General features: G+C 42.1%; 1 protein-coding gene across 1 annotated transcript; it reads left to right on the top strand.

The window, feature by feature from the left end:
• The first annotated feature begins 3568 nt into the window (after positions 1–3568).
• On the top strand, positions 3569–14391 carry arglu1a (arginine and glutamate rich 1a). Its single transcript, XM_030757813.1, has 4 exons — positions 3569–4113; positions 7138–7363; positions 11630–11713; positions 13124–14391. Exons 1-4 carry the CDS (start codon positions 3782–3784, stop codon positions 13286–13288), a joined length of 807 nt encoding a protein of 268 aa, XP_030613673.1. The 5' UTR covers positions 3569–3781; the 3' UTR covers positions 13289–14391.
• Positions 14392–16086: the final 1695 nt, after the last annotated feature.

The following is a 16086-nucleotide window of genomic DNA, read 5'->3' as shown; positions in this document are numbered from 1 at the left end:
GTTATGTCTGTTATCTGATGTTCATGTCTCTATATTTACAAGCTCAGATAAAAGCGTCATTTTCAGCTCTGATAGTGCATAAAAACTGCTTTTAAAAATGGACACAGGTGATGTTAAAGATAGGTCAAACAGGGACAAAACTTCAAACACATCCAGTTAATGCATTCTAACTTTAGCTGTTTAAACTTATTTATGTCAACAATGAGATCAGTTGACAGGTTGGCCCCATGTGATATGGCTTGGGATTTTATGCCAACCCCATAATACTGTAGCTGCACAAAAAATAATGAATGACATTTAAATTTGCTGTGTTAGTAGAGATTAAAGGCCCTGACTGACAGTGAGGAGGGTAACATTTGTGAGGAGGTAAAACTGATCACTTTCTTTGGAGAACACCTCACAAAACCACACGAGGAAAAGAAACTGTCAGAAGAAATAAATGAAAGCTACCTATTCTGAGGCTTCAGCTGGACCGGGGCTTTTAATGCTCATAGCACACTGATTAATAAGAAGAAGAGTAAGTAATTATTTATCCCAAAAATATAAAAATTACTGAAAGCCAAAATGCAAAAATGGCATAGCTCATTAAAACACAATAATATAGAACCAAATAGCTTGAAAGGGTAAAGGAGCTCAGCTAAATAGAAAATACAAAAAAGTGAAGTGCTCAATAAATCAATATATGAGCTTCAAATGAATGCAGTTATTGTGAAGTGTTGAAGATTTTCTGTATCTGTTGAAGAAAGTTCAGCTACATGTCCATTTAATGGTGCAGAAGACGATCTGGATCCATTAATTATTCACATCCATTCACCAAAGCCGCAGTGTTTCAGATGACCTTTGTGTCAGCTGATGGAGGAATCCATACAGCATGTCGAGTCAAACCTTCAGCTGATGGAGGAATCCATACAGCACGTTGATTCAGACTAGATTCAAACAGTAACAGGAGTGCCAAATTCCCTCAGGGAGTAATATGGACACAATCCCGGAGCTTACTTTCTTGCCCATCACATATCGGTCAACAAGTGAATCCAGTTTTTGGCAGGGGGTCTCAGTAGCATCCCAGCTGATGTTCAGGTCTTGTACACAGGTTCTTATTCCAGGAGCATCCTCTTGGTGGTTTGATAACATGTTATTCTTGTCTTCCAGTGGTTCTCCATTCAAAGCATGTGGCTGGCCAGTCAGAGTCTTCTGTGAGCAATGGTGGTATGGAGTTTTTTTTCGAGAACTCAGCACACACAAAGATGTCAAGCTTCTTGTTGGTACCTGCTGATACTGTCCATGTTTCACTGGCATAGGGATGATGGGAGTTAAGCTGGTGGAGCTTACCTCCTATCATTTCACGATCCCTGCTGCCATCTTCCAAATGCAACCATGCAATGACTGACCTTAACTAAGAAGCCACTAGGATTGCCCTGAGCATCAGCACCAGAAAGTCAAAGATCATAAACTTACACATTGCAGCTCAAATGAGGGGAGTGATGATCGGACTGAAGCAGCTAGAAAAAATGCAGAGATTCCAGCAGCTAGCAGTTCAATATACAGACCGATGTTTCTTTCCAGTAACATGTCAGAGATTTCACTTTTCACATCTTTTTTTTGTTGGGAGGGGTATTCTTCCTGACCCTAGATCTGAACAGGTGCAGGAAGAATGTATGCTTGACTGAGTGAAAGTGTCTGATAAGGGGATGGATGAAAGTTATATGCTACCAGAGGTTACTGCAAAGCAAAAAAAGCAATAAATCAATAAAGTAGACATCACTCTCCAAAGTGCCTTCATCTGACAGTACAATCAGAATACCTGGAGATGACACAGGCTGATTGATGCAGATATAAATACAGGTGTGTGGAAATGTTGGTTTTCCCTTTGGTGTAATGTGAAAATCACTGCCATAGACAATAAAATATAGACAATGTAAATATAGATGTTACTGCTATAACATCACCCACTTGATTCTAGACTTGACCAGAAATGACCATACTTCAAACTGAGGGTGGTGTGTCATCAGCTAATAACAAATAAATAAATGTATTCCAGCATTTGTAACAATATTTTAATTTTCTTAAAAAAATAAACATAGAAACGGTGTAGAAAAAACAAACACACACAAAACAAACAATCCAAGCGTGGTAATCAACACAATTTAAGTTACTTTTTTGACATTTCGCTTTCTCCTCCAATTAACAGGAGTCAGTGAAATGTCAAAAAAGTAACTTAAAGGACCAAATTGTGGTTTTAACATCAAATCGCGGGCTGGAAGTAGGGGGCGGGGCCGGAAGCATAAATGTTTTATAATGTTGTGGAGTGATAATTTTGTACAGCTTGTTTATTTAAGAAAAAATCCAGAAAATTAGTGAATGAAGGGATATTTTTTACTACATTTTTGTATTATACTTTCTGAACAATCTACCTGGAAAAAAGTTTTAATTTGTTCTCGAGTGATCATTTTGTACACTTTATTTAAGAAAAAAATCCAGACATCACGATGTATGGGGAGAATTGTTTTGTTACTGTTCTAAAGATTCAGAACAAAAACTTTTATAAACTTTTATAAACTTTGCCCAGTCCTATCCTGGTTTTTAACTAATGATTCAAAGGGGGGAAAAAAATTAAAAATTACTTAAATTTCATGAAAATTCTTCATAATTATTAAAAAGTATTTGTATTGGTATCGGCGACACTGGTCCTGTATTTACTTGGTATCGATCGATATCAAAGCTTGCATTATCGCACACCACTACTAGCAGCTACAGCCGCCTGTGTCACCATCCACGCCCATGGACAGGCCACGTCCCTAATAGTGTAAACAAATAGGTGAGTTCTAACCCACAGCAGCACCAGATTCATCTCCACTGACACTATTTGGTTGTTTAACTATGGAAGGTTGTTTCCACCACCCCCAGCCCCCCATCAGTAAAGCATTTTCACTTACTAACTCAAGCTTCTGAGAAAATAACAAAAAACTGAGAAAATAACTTGAAATTTTGAGATAACTCTGTTGGAAAGATCGACCTACTGAGCATGCGCCAAGCAGGCAGCAACGTAGCAGTAAGTTTGGATGCTGATGGCAAGTGCCGGAGTGGACACTGAAATGGACTATGACAGAGAAACTTAATGTGTGTAGTGTGTGTCCTTGCTGCAGATACCATACTATCACACATGCCTACTGATATTACTCTGCTGTCCATATGCTGAAGCATAAATAAAAGTGCACGACTGCATGTGATGGGCTGCTGTGTCTTCTCATCGACACACCAGGAAGACACCCTTTATAAGATCCGCCTAGATAGTCCTTTCTGCTGGTACTATCTAATAAACTCAAAATTTTGACATTTTTTGTGGCAGAAATAATCTTTCTTAGTTTAACAGATCCTAATTTAAGTGACTGTTTAGTGTTAGAGTTTAAATGTCATAAAATTATTTATTTGCTTAATTTATTAATTTGATAAAATGGATTCAGTAACTAGGTGACCTGGTGCTTTGGGTGGCTGGTGATCTTTGAGGTCTTTTGGAGTTTGACTAGCGTAAATTTCCGAAGAGTGACGGAAAATTCCGAAGTTCGCGGTGCTTGCTGGGAAAACTCGTCAACCCGCCATCTTTCCTCAAAGCGAGTTAGGGCAAAACAAGCGGTGATCTGAAGGGTTTTCCCCGAAATAAACCCACCGGAGCGGCTCCACCTCAGCTGTCCGTGTGAATAAGAAGCTTAAAGAGGAGCGGGCGGAGCGGAGGGCCTGACTCGGTTTATCTATCAACTGTAAAATCCAGAAATCCGCCGACAACATGGGCCGCTCTCGCAGCCGCAGCTCATCCCGATCCAAGCACTCCAAAAGCAGCAAGCACAGCAAGAAGCGGAGCCGGTCCCGGTCGCGGTCCCGAGACAGGGAGCGCTCCAAGAAGCGCTCCAAGTCCCGAGAGGCGAAGAGGAACCGGCGCAGAGAGTCCCGGTCCCGATCCCGGTCCACCACAGCGTCGTCCCGCAGAGAGAGAGCGGCGTCTCCGCCGGACCGCATCGACATCTTCGGCCGAACGTTGAGCAAGAGGAACGCGCTGGATGAGAAGCAGAGAAAGGAGGAGGAGGAGAGGAAGGCGGAGATGGAGCGGCAGAGGAAGATGTGGGTATATTTAATAACGCAGTTACATAACGACCCTGACCCGCAGCCTGTGCTCAGCTATGGGCTAAGCTAAGCGCTAGGCGAGCTGCGGTCACCTGGATGGAGATCGTTAGCTCCGGAGCTATCAGGCTAACGCTAACAGGCTGCACAGGCCGCAGCGCCTGTCAGAGCACAGCTCACCTGCTCAGGTGGATCCTGCCTCCAGCTCTATGCTTATTCATTCACATAAATATAATTTGAAACTCTTATATTAGGCCGTATATTAGGTTTTACATTAGTGTTCACTCAGCATAAATCAGCCATGCAGCTTCAGGTTATCAAACAAGCTAATGCATGTTAGCGGCTCCTTGGTGGCTTCAGTCGGTGTTAAAAAGCAGATTTAGATGCGCGGTTGTTGGTTTGCAGGCTCATCCAGCAGTCATGAACTTCCTGCAGCAAAGATTTGAGCCTCTGACCTGCACTGAAGGTCAGAGCCGCGGTGATGTTGATCCCACAGGCGGTGCAGAGGGTATAACGCTCACTTCCACGCATGCATGATGTTTCTACGCTGAGTGAAGAGAAAGCACCTGTGATGTTTTAGCTCCAGGCTCTCCAGGGCTTGAATTTCAGCGCATAGTTTCCTGAAAATGCAGCATTTATAATGAGGGAAAATCTGGCACACCTAGAGCGATCTGATCTGATCAGCCCATCATTAAACCAGTGCTGAAGGTGTACTGACAACACCTGGAGCATCTCTGCTTAGAAACTCACAGACAGGCTTAAAAACTTGAGGACGTGCACCTCTGGTTAAACAGTAAATAAGCAAACACCTCCCCATGGAAGGTCAAACCGCAGTGAAGTTTATGTAAATCTCCACGATCCTCAGACAGGTGACGCTGACGTTAGAACAACCAAAGCAGCTCAGTCTGAGCAGCTCTGAGCGAGGCTGCAGGTGGACAACAGTCAGTTCAGCTCAGTGTAAATTAAAAAAAAAAACAAACTCACTGACTGCTCTAATTCATACAGCTGAATCCACTTATTTTCTTGGAAAGTAAAAAAAGGTCCAATGCTGAGATCACTCTGAGTTTAAAGTGAGGCTCATCTAAACGACATGTTTAATACTGAGTTTGCATGTTCTCTGACTGGCAGCAGAGCACTGAGATGGTTAGCGTCCCCCTCAGAGGTGCGTTTTGTTGCTGAATTGTTCTCTGTGACAGTCTTGTGCACTTTCAGGGTTGAACTGCATTGACTGAGCAGCCCGAAATGAGAATAAGCTCTTAATGAGCACTTTGATTTCTCCTCTGGGGAGACACTTGTGTTCATATATACAGTATATGAACATAACTGAACACACCCACCCATTCATTTGAATGGCTGTGTCCAGACTTTTGACTGATGCTGGATAAACTGGAGAGAGACTTTCAGTGAAAACATCTTGATTTGATATTAACTTTACTCATTAATGATTTTATTTCACTTCAGTTGTAGCTGTATTGGAAATGAGGGTTTTTACAGATGTGAACAGCTGGATGGCTTCAGCTCTGAGGGTTTGGAGAGAGTCTTCCTCTCATAGAGGATAAATGTGCAGATGTTTATTATTAGATTAGTCAGGTTTTTGTTTTTCATGCCTATTTTTGTCAGGGATTGTGTATAGTTATCCGAGCAGGGACTTAAACCAGCAACCTTCAGGTTACTTTTGGCTGCCTGAACCCCCAAAGTGTGTAAAGGTGGAGTCCCCCCCCCCCCCAGTTTAGAAATGAGTTTCCAGTCCTGATGATAGCACAATGAACAAAAATCTGACTAAACTAATATCAGTCTGCTGCTGTTCTGTGTGTTCCTCTTATAGAGAATAAACGTGCAGGTGTTGGTTCCTGCTGTTCTTCAAACCATCATACAGCTGCAACATCTGGACTGACCAGCTGTCCAGCTTTTCTGTGGTCTAAAAATTCAGTACAAGTACTGCTGTAATCATTAACCTCACAGTAGGTGCCGTAAAAGCAAAATGAAATGCTAAATAAAATCAAACGAAACCAAATTCAGTAAATGTCACACCCTGGAGTGAAGAAAGGCATCAAAATCAAAGCACTCATTAGACCAAAAACAGATTTTCTTCAGGTTGTTAGGCTGCTCCATCGACGCACTCCACCCACAGTAGTCAATAACTTAATAATAATTTTTATTTTATGTCATAATTTATCAATGTGTAAAACAACGGCAGAAAGCACGTCAGGACACTCAAACCCACTACAAAACCTGCTGCCACAGATAAACACGAGCTACACAGGAAGTTGGAACAAACTGACTTAAATACGCAAGTAAAACACCTGGAATAATTGAGTTAACTTATTTATGTTTCAGTTATTGACTGAAATAATCCTGTTTCTGATTTTAATTGAGTCTCTGTGACTGTAAACATGTGACTGCGTCTTTTCAGGTGTGTGTTATATTACCTGGAGGCTCTCACACACCTGAGACCTGAACGCACACCTGGCTTCCTGTCTGTGCGTCCCGCCTCTGTTGTGCTCCAGCCTAACAGCCACAGGGCCCATTAGCCAGGCATACAAATGTAAATATAAAGGACTCAGGCCTGGGCTAGGTCCAGTTTCTGGTTTCCACAGTGAAACCAGATCCCTGAGAGGGTGGAGAGTGTGTCTGTGTGTGTTTACAGCGCTCCTAATAAGTTCCTGTTCAGACAAAAGAAGCATTTAAAGAAAATGTAAACAGGATGGCAGGTGACCTCCATCTGAATTACACTGAGCACCAGAAAACAGTCTAAACTGAGCCCGATCTAAGAGGTGAAATTGAAAATTACCCTCGACTGTGTTGTGTGTATTTGAGTCTTTTTAAATGGTTAAGTAAATTCTTGAATATTCAGTGGAACAAAATATTTCAATGAGTTATTTTTTTCCTAATCAGTTGCATTGGAGCGTCTCCGGTCATGCACAGGCAGTAAAAACAGGTCGTTAGCTTTTGGCGATCTAAAAACGAACCTGTGGTTTAAAACCGTGGCGGAGTGATGCGCCAACTTTTTGTTCTCTCCTGCAGCCGACAGCAGGAGATCGAGGAGAAGCTGATCGAGGAGGAGACGGCGCGGCGAGTCGAGGAGCTCGTGGCCAAACGTGTGGAGGAGGAGCTTGAGAAGCGGAAAGACGAGATCGAGCGGGAGGTGCTGCGACGCGTCGAGGAGGCGAAGCGCATCATGGAGCGGCAACTGCTGGAGGAGCTGGAGCGGCAGCGGCAAGCCGAGCTGGCGGCACAGAAGGCCAGAGAGGTAACGCTCGGTCGTTGGGAACGCAGCCCCTCCCTTACCCCTTCAACTCCCATCGCCTCCCAGCTGCCCACTTTGCCTGGGTCCTGGATCTTTTATTTTAACTGCTCAGTGGAACCCAGCCGTGGCACAAGTTTCACACAGTTGGAAGCAGCTGTCCTGAAGGGAAATGGTGTTTTTTTTTAAAAGTAAATGCAAAAGCCAGAACCTTAAAATCAAATCAATATATTCAAGAATATAAATGTCCCTAATTGGTGTAGATTAGTCAAATAATAAATACGTTATTCACTTTTTTGCTCTAGTTTCAGCTCAGTGCGAGTCCTTCCTGCCGTTAGCTTCTAACATCTCACTGCGAGTGCCCCCCCCCCCTCACAGCGGAGTGAAGACAGGAGGCGAGAAACGATATTCAGCACGTTACATTCAGTAAAAGCTGCACGGCAGGTTTTACATCGAGACAAATTGCGATGTCACCGTAACTCAACTGATCTATCAGAATAATGTCAGTTGTTGCCTAAAGTTTTAGGGAACGTAAGAATTCTTTAAATGTTTGAATTGTTGAAAAATGTTATAGTTTATAGGCTGTGTGGTACGATGTAACACACTACTACCCCCAGAGGTGTAGTATGTTACCACAAAAATTACACTTAGCACGTTACGAACTACCAGCGCCTGTGTCATGGTGAGGTTAGACGTACCAGCAGGAGAAACATGGAACGACAAAGCAGTGTAACAAAAATGTAACAAATGAAAATATTAAAACGGTTTTAGAGGTTGAACGCTTCTCTTTGAATATCAAGTAGTGTTTTTTTTTTTGGGGGGGAAATAGTCATGCCTAGAAACTAGACAACCAGGGATTTGCAACAAGCTATTAATTACAGTAATTAACATGTGATGAAAAGTGCAGTCGCAAATACAGCCAACCTAGTTGTTGTTTTGTTGTAATTATTAGAACAGAGGTATCAACAAAATTTATAACTACCTCTGAAAGTTGACAGTAAGGGTAAACGGTTTACTCCGGTACTTTACAGGCTACCCATCTACCGGTCATAGTGCCGCCACAGTCCCGACAAACTGAAGCCTGGAGAGCGGCGAGATGGTCACTGAGTGAAGTGTAAAAACCAATAAAATTGAGTTCTGGCTTTTGAGTTTCTGTCTTGTAAAAATCTAATTAAAGGGGTTAAAGGAGGGCGGGGTGTGAAGGTCACCTCCTCAAATGTGTTTTCTAACGTGCTGGTGAGAGTTTTGCCACGGCAGGGTTTCAAAAAATTTTTTTCTTTCTCTGGTTCACTTGAATTTCTTAGTTTTATATTTGTAAGTATCTCTTGTCTATTGAAGAGCTTATTTTTATTTTTTTTAGATTAAACCTTACCATCTCGACATCTATGCCTGTCAGTGGCCATTTTTGCCCCCCCCCCCAAAAAAAAGAGGGGGTAAAAAAAAATCTTATTATTATTATAAGTTTGACTCTGTAACCGCTGTTATTATTACACTTTTATCACGTTTTTGAGAGTAAACAGGATTTTTTTTTCCTGCCCCCAAAAAGAAGTTTCAGCCTTTTCTTTAGGATTGCAATAAAATCTTTGCTCGGGCATTTGTCTTAAGCATAGTTGTTCTCTAACAGTTAAGGATATAAAATGTTAACGTCTGAATGAGCGACGGGAAGAAAAAACCCTCATAAAGTCAGTTAACTGTAAGTCTTATGAGTCTTGTCTCGCTGCTGGAATATTTATGAAATTAAACGTTTCGATCCCTCCGACCTTTATCCAAATAAGTGAACGTGAGGTTCGCAGACGTACTTCCTGCGAGTCTCACGTTCACTTATTATCCAGGAGTTGTGCTCTTCAGTGGTATCTTGGTGGTATTGAACTTGTTTCAGCGCCACCTAGAGGTTGGGAGCATGGAAGAAAGACTTTCTGGATATTCACACAATCAGTCAGGGCTCTGAATTGATTTAGGGAGTCTATGACTTGTTTATTTGGTGTTATAAATATAATTACCACCTTTTTTAAGGGATTATTTCACATATTGCAGTTTTTATTAGCGTGGCTGTTGCTAAGAAAAAGTCGAGGTATTGTCATAGCATCATAGTCTCGTCTACAAAATCTTTGCCGTTGGCCATAACTCGAGAACGATGCGATCTAGGATGTTCAAATTCACACCATAGATGCATCCTGTTCAAGTTAGACCCATCAGACACTTTTTCACTGATTCACTGTAAGAGCACTTTGACCCCCACCCCTCCACCTTCCCTCGGTCGCAAATCCAAAACAGCCGAGCGCCGGCGCCCGCTCAGCTGTGCTCGTTTATATTATCCACGGTTTAGCCCTACAGGTGTTTTTGCTAATTTATTTTTCAGTTTCAAGTGTGAGTTTTTATTTTCACTTGAGATAGTTGTCATATTGGATTTCATCTTGAGCTATTTTATCTTCTCATTTAGGCTGTTTTGCCATAGGTTGTGTTTAAGTTCATTTGGGATAAAATGTGTTGTTTTAACATGTCTGAACTTGTCTGAACTGATCTGAGCTTATTGCAATCTAACTTATTTTAACTCGGTACATCTTACCTGGAATGAGTATCTGAAACTGCTTTAACCTATCCTAATTAATCTGAACTTATCTTAATTTACCTGAACTTAACTTCCTATCTTAGTTGAACTCGTCTAAGCTCCTCTTGTCCTACCTGAACTTACCTTGACTTACCTGAGCCTATCTGAATTTAGTCAACTACATGGCTGGGACTGTATAAACTTCTTCTGATTAACATGTTCTTTTTGCTAATTTGTGTTGCATTTAGTTCATAAAGATCTGGTATTTCTATTCATGTTCTCATGTTTCACTGTTTTGCTTTTAAAACCTACTCATTAGTGCTGTAAATCTTTTAATTATTAATCAGATTAATGGCAGTAGTCCTTTGATTGGTTATTGCCTGTATACCTGATGAAGGTTGGATGGACTAAAACATTCTAATTGAATACATTTCCCAGCAGCCAGTGAGAGAATGCAGGAAAGGCGCTCAGACTTCTGCTAAGTGAGGTCTTCCAGTGTCTTGGCTTTAACTTTATTTGAACTGAATCCAGTGTAGATGCTTAGTCGCCCTAAAGGCTCATTTTTAAACCAGGAAAACCCCCTGACTCCCCTCCCCGAGCATTATTAAGAAAAAATGGCGTTTGTTTACATCACAGTATTGTGAATGAACGGCCCGGCTGAGGCGCGGTGACCATCGGCTCAGGACTAATAGGCTAAGAAATGTACCCCCAACCCTCTTTACCCTCAGGACTGCTAGGATAAAAGGTCAACTATGTGTATAAATGTTCATGACGTCTGTTTTAATCCACCTCACCTGCTCTTTAACTCCGGGGAAGAGAGGAGACATTACGAAGGATGCTTCATTTCCTGTTTCCTGTCCTGACAGGTTAACCCCCCTCTCACCTGTGTCACCTGTTGATGATTTTTGTGGAGCTTTTCAAACAAAATGTGTTGATTTATTTTTGTGCTGACGACTTGCTTCTCCTGTAGGCTCAGTTTGGAAATGTGTTTGTGCTATTTTTTGTTAATTTTTTTGGAAACACCACCTTCCTAACTAGCATTGACCTGCAGCCTTTCAGCTCAGCCGTGACCCGCGTCCTGTACTGTAAGTGTACCGTGGGCGGGTCCACTTTGAACACACACACACACACACACACACACACAAACACCCACCCAAACACCCACCCACACACCTACACGCACACAAACACACAGGCACCTTTGTACTGCACTCCTTCACCGCGGCTGCAGGCTAAGCCGTAAACTGATCAGTAATAAAGAGGAATGGCGCTGTATGGCAGAAACTCCCATACCTACCTACCCACACCAGGAGCGCTCCTGTCTCTGCAGGGGCCACACAGTCCGGACGAGACAGTAAATATTCAACCGTTTAATGCTTTCACCAGTTGTGTAGGTACACAGGAAAATGGTATACGTGCATTGGTGAGCCAAAACTATTCCCTCCTTTATTTTTCTCTTGCTTGTAAACATGTTAAAATGCAGCAGCAGCTTTGATTGTCTGTCTTTTTTTTTATATATCTGTCTTCTACTGATGAGCGTAATCATGCAGCACTAGGTGTGTGTTAGTCTTTAATTTTTCTCTAGGCAGCAGTAGAGGGATGTTTTAAAAATGTGTGAGAGGCTGAACAAACTTGTCGTGAGTGTGTGAGTGAGTGTGTGTGTGTGTGTGCGCGCCTTTTGTGGCCTGTTCGTGCGCTAACATTTCATCGTGTCGCTTGTTTAGGAGGAAGAAAAATCAAAGCGGGAGGAGTTGGAAAAAATCCTGGAGGAGAATAACCGCAAGATCGCAGAGGCTCAGGCCAAACTGGTACGCCAAACACACACAGCTGTCTGTGTGTACCCACCACTGCAACAATCGCACACTGAAACACAAACACTAAAGTTAACGACTTAAAAATAAGGCAGAACTATTCAGTTCTTCAATTACTCAGGTAGGTTTTGGCACTGGTGAGGTGGTAAAACTACTTGATTGAGTTTATGTGATAAAACTCGGGTTAAAAAAATACAGTTTGTTGGCAGCATGCAGATACTAAGCAAACTTTCTATTTGTGAAACTTGAGTTTTAAAATCATAGCAATTATAATGAGAGAGCTGGAATATTTAAAGAAAAGCGTAACTTTAATATGACTTTATTTTGCCGTGACACCAGGCTGTTTAAACGGGTATTAGGTAAATAAAAAGTGACGATCAAAATAAGAAAGCGTGTCTGACTCTGTACAGATGATTGGACTGTTGAGCAGTTGCATACCAAAGTTGCAGTTTGTCTATAAAAACATAATTTAAACATTATTTGGTGTTCATGCAGGAACCGCAGGTCACAATATAGTTAATTCAAAGCTTTTATTTATGAAATGGCTCTAAAATTGGATCAATAAAGGTCTTAAAAAGCCGTCAGTGAAGCGTCCTGCTTTGGCAACCTGACATTCATCTGATGTGAGCTTTTAATGTCTTCTTTAATCAAAAATCTGGACTGATTAAGAGCCGAGGCTTTTACTGTGACATGACCGTGTTCGTTAATGCTGCTCTGGCAGAAAGCAGCGGCTCTGAATCGATGGAAACCAGAGCGGGATTTATTTTTCCTCATTTGTAGAGTTGTTTATTGGAATCGGGTTTGCTCTGTCATAAACCAGGATTCCTGAAATATTTTAAAAACCAAAATGAATGTTTTTTTAGACCAAATAATAAACAAGACCAAACGAAATTATTATATTTTTGGCTTTTATAAGTTCAGTGGTGCAGTAATCCCAAAATGACGATTCTGATAGATAAATCTAATCAAGTCTTTTTTATCACCTAAATCTATAGTAGTAGTTTTTAACGCTTGAACGTTGGTTTTATTTTTTACCACCTGAATCTAATATTTTTGTCATCTCCATCCTACAGAGTAATTTTTTTTTTTTTTTTTTTTGTAAAATCCAGCAGAGTCGTTTTTAGCGCCTTAATCTAAAGTCCCGCAGTTTGTAATTCCTGAATCTATTAGGGTGGATTTGGAGTAATTTTATCACCTCAGTCTTAATTGTCGTAGTTTTTATTGTGTAACTCTAAAAGATTCAAATAATAATAAACGCCTGCTGCAGTTCCTTCAGCAGCAGAGTTCTGGGACGCACGGGACATTTCCTTGATTTTTACATCCGCCTTTGTCCGCTGAGCTGCGGGAATCGTTTAAACAGCATCCGGTGTGACCTGCCCCCTCTGCCTTTGTGCTTTTGTCCCGCAGGCTGAGGATCAGTTGCGTATTGTGGAGGAGCAGAGAAAGATCCACGAGGAGCGCATGAAGCTGGAGCAGGACCGTCAGAGGCAGCAGAAGGAGGAGCAGAAAATCATCCTCGGCAAGGGCAAGTCCAGGCCCAAGCTCTCCTTCACCCTGAAGGCCACTGAATGAGACTGCTCCCCCCTTCGTCCGCAGGTCACCCCCCCATCCAGCTCCTCTTTCTCCTCCTCCTCATCATTCAGCCCCACTCCTCCTCCTCCTCTGTGGAACGCTCGCTTCGTTTTGGAAGTGCTGAAGGAAGGGGGGCGCAACCAGCGTGTTAACTCACTCCCTCCCGGCTTTGAACAGGAGGCAGCTCTTCGCCCTCGAAGGACCATCCCCGCTCCTCCTCCTCACCCCGCTGCACAGATGACTCTTGTGCTTTTTTTTTGTTTTATTTTTTAGAAAACTTGAACTTTTTTTGATGTAGACGCTCTAACGTGTCCCTCGCCCTGCCACCCGGTTAAGTCTTAACTCTTGTGCTCTTCTTACAGCCTGAAAGGCAGACCTGATAGGCGTGTGACTGTCTAGCTCGGTTCGGCTCATGTGCAGCATGGGAGTCGGCCTGTGGGTTTCCTGTTTGCAGACTCTGTGGTTTACAAATCACAGACTTTAAAAAAGCACAGCGAACTTCCCGTCCAGCTCGCCCTCCATTTTAAAATCCTGCTCCTCCGCTTCTGCTTCAGCTCCGCCTGCCGTGTGCATTTTGGCTTTTTAATGTTGTCCGAGAGGATCAAAAAAAAAACCAGGTGAACCCACCGCCCGACTCCCAGTCTGCCCGCGATCGAACCGCCGAAACCTCCTGCAGGAAACGGAGGAGAGATGGCGTTTTCCTGTCTGATGTAATGTCATGTGCCGCCTCTCCCTCCTCGCTCCGAGTTACAGATAAAAATGTTAGGAGACAAAAAGCCACAGTCCCTGTTCTGTCCCTCAGTCAGTGCTAGTAAATTAACGGGCGAGGTAAGTGTTGATTCGTAGAGGACTGATTCGCACAAGTTCAGGTAAGGCGAGGATTGAGGTCAGCCCGAGCGTGTGTGTGTGTGTAAAGAGTGTGTGTGTGTGTAAAGAGTGTGTGTGTGTGTAAAGAGTGTGTGTGTGTGTGTGTGTGTGGCTGACCTCAGGTGGGTATGTAAAGACTTTTTGTTATGTTGTGGCATCTTGAATTTGTCATGTAACCCCCCCCCCTCCCGACTGTCAAGGGACTGAACAGATCAATAAATCATTGAATGCCTACACTGACCCGTGTGAGCTTCATTTTATCTGCGCTTCAGCTTCATCTGTAAACAGGTAGCCCGATCAGTGACGAATTTTAATGGCATTATTGGCACCATGCTGGAATTTTTTTTTTTGCTTTCTTTTTCCAGCGATCCATTTTCTCCCCTCTAGCCAATACATCACTGTCAGGTTAACCAAATCCCTGTAACAACATTGCCTAATTAGTTGGCAGCTCCAGTTTGAGATTTTTCTGCAGCTGCTGGTTTGTTTCCAGCTCGTAACGGCAAGTGAGGTCACTGCAAGCCAGCCGTTCTCTGGATTACAGCACAGCAGACGACCTCGGCACGCCCGCATTTCTGTGCAGCTCAACGCCGACTAATGAATCCAATCGAAACTGTCAACCTGCGTTTAAGGGTGTGAGTGAAGTGGTGACGGATGGCAACATTAATGTGGTGAGTTACTAAACTTGGGTCACCAGGCTGATCTGCGCTCATCAGAGGAGCAACGTGGCTATCTGCCACAGCGGCCCCAACATGCCGCGGTCCAGTCAGGAGTGATGTACGTTCATATAGCAGCACCTTTAGAAAGGACAGGTGAACCGAAGGTGCTTTCTGCTGAAACGACATCAATCAGCGGTACAAGAACACCGAGGAGCACAGCTTCATTATAAATAACCAAAAACATGCCGTTATATACAAGAAGTACAGTTAAGACCAACATGGTGCTCTTTCTCCATATTTTACTTTAGAAATGTGTGCAACGTTTTTAATTTTTTAATTCATTTTATTTTCTTTAACCTGTCACGTCGCAGTTTTCACAAACAGAATCATGATCCAAATGCACTGTTGTACCAAACATATTTGCTTTTGTAAGAACAGCTCGATAAGTTCTCTATAGGCTACCCTTCTTAAAGTTTTATCTTTTAGTTATTCATTTTGATTATTCTTCACACAATATGCCTGTCAGGTCTGACAGGCAGGAAGGAAAGAAGAGAAGAAAAATAAAAGGGGAGAAAAAAGAAATGAGAGGACAGCTAGATGCACATATCTGAACATGTTCACATGTGGTGTGTGTGTATATGTATATACATAGATACAAAAATATACACACGTACATACATATTTATACACACACACAAAAAAAAAAAATATATATATATATATATATATATATATATATATATATATAATCAAACATGCTGATAATAAAAAAATGAATAATATTTTATTACAATATATGAAATTAAGACTTTCAGCCTTTTCTTTTTTATATATAATGGTGTACTTTTCTGTAATGCTTTAGTATAATATAGCAATGTTTAAATATATATATATATATTTAACTTTTGTTATAATAGGCCGGGAAAGCTGGGAGTGGGTGAACGTGGGGGAAGCCGGGGCAGATTCTAACCCGGGCCCCCCGTAACAGCCCCACGGGGTGACGGCTCATCCCGGTGACCTGTGCTGGCCCCTCGTAGAAATGTTTAATACTTCTGAAAAGTAGCACCGTGGTTTCACAGTATAATCTCACTGTGTTTAAGATAGTTCTGGCTAGCTAAGCTAATCTAGGAAAATGTCTCCTTATTTAAATATTGGTCAGTAAATTCTTTTTTACATTGCTTAATTATTTTTGGTTGTCTGGTTGGGTTTAGGCACCAAAAATATTTAAATTAAAAAAAAATTTTTTTTTTTAACTGAAACCATAATGTTTTACAG

The sequence above is a fragment of the Archocentrus centrarchus genome, chromosome 21 (genome assembly GCF_007364275.1).
Source record: "Archocentrus centrarchus isolate MPI-CPG fArcCen1 chromosome 21, fArcCen1, whole genome shotgun sequence".
Lineage (NCBI taxonomy): Eukaryota > Metazoa > Chordata > Actinopteri > Cichliformes > Cichlidae > Archocentrus > Archocentrus centrarchus.
This window is presented reverse-complemented; position numbering and strand designations above follow the sequence as displayed.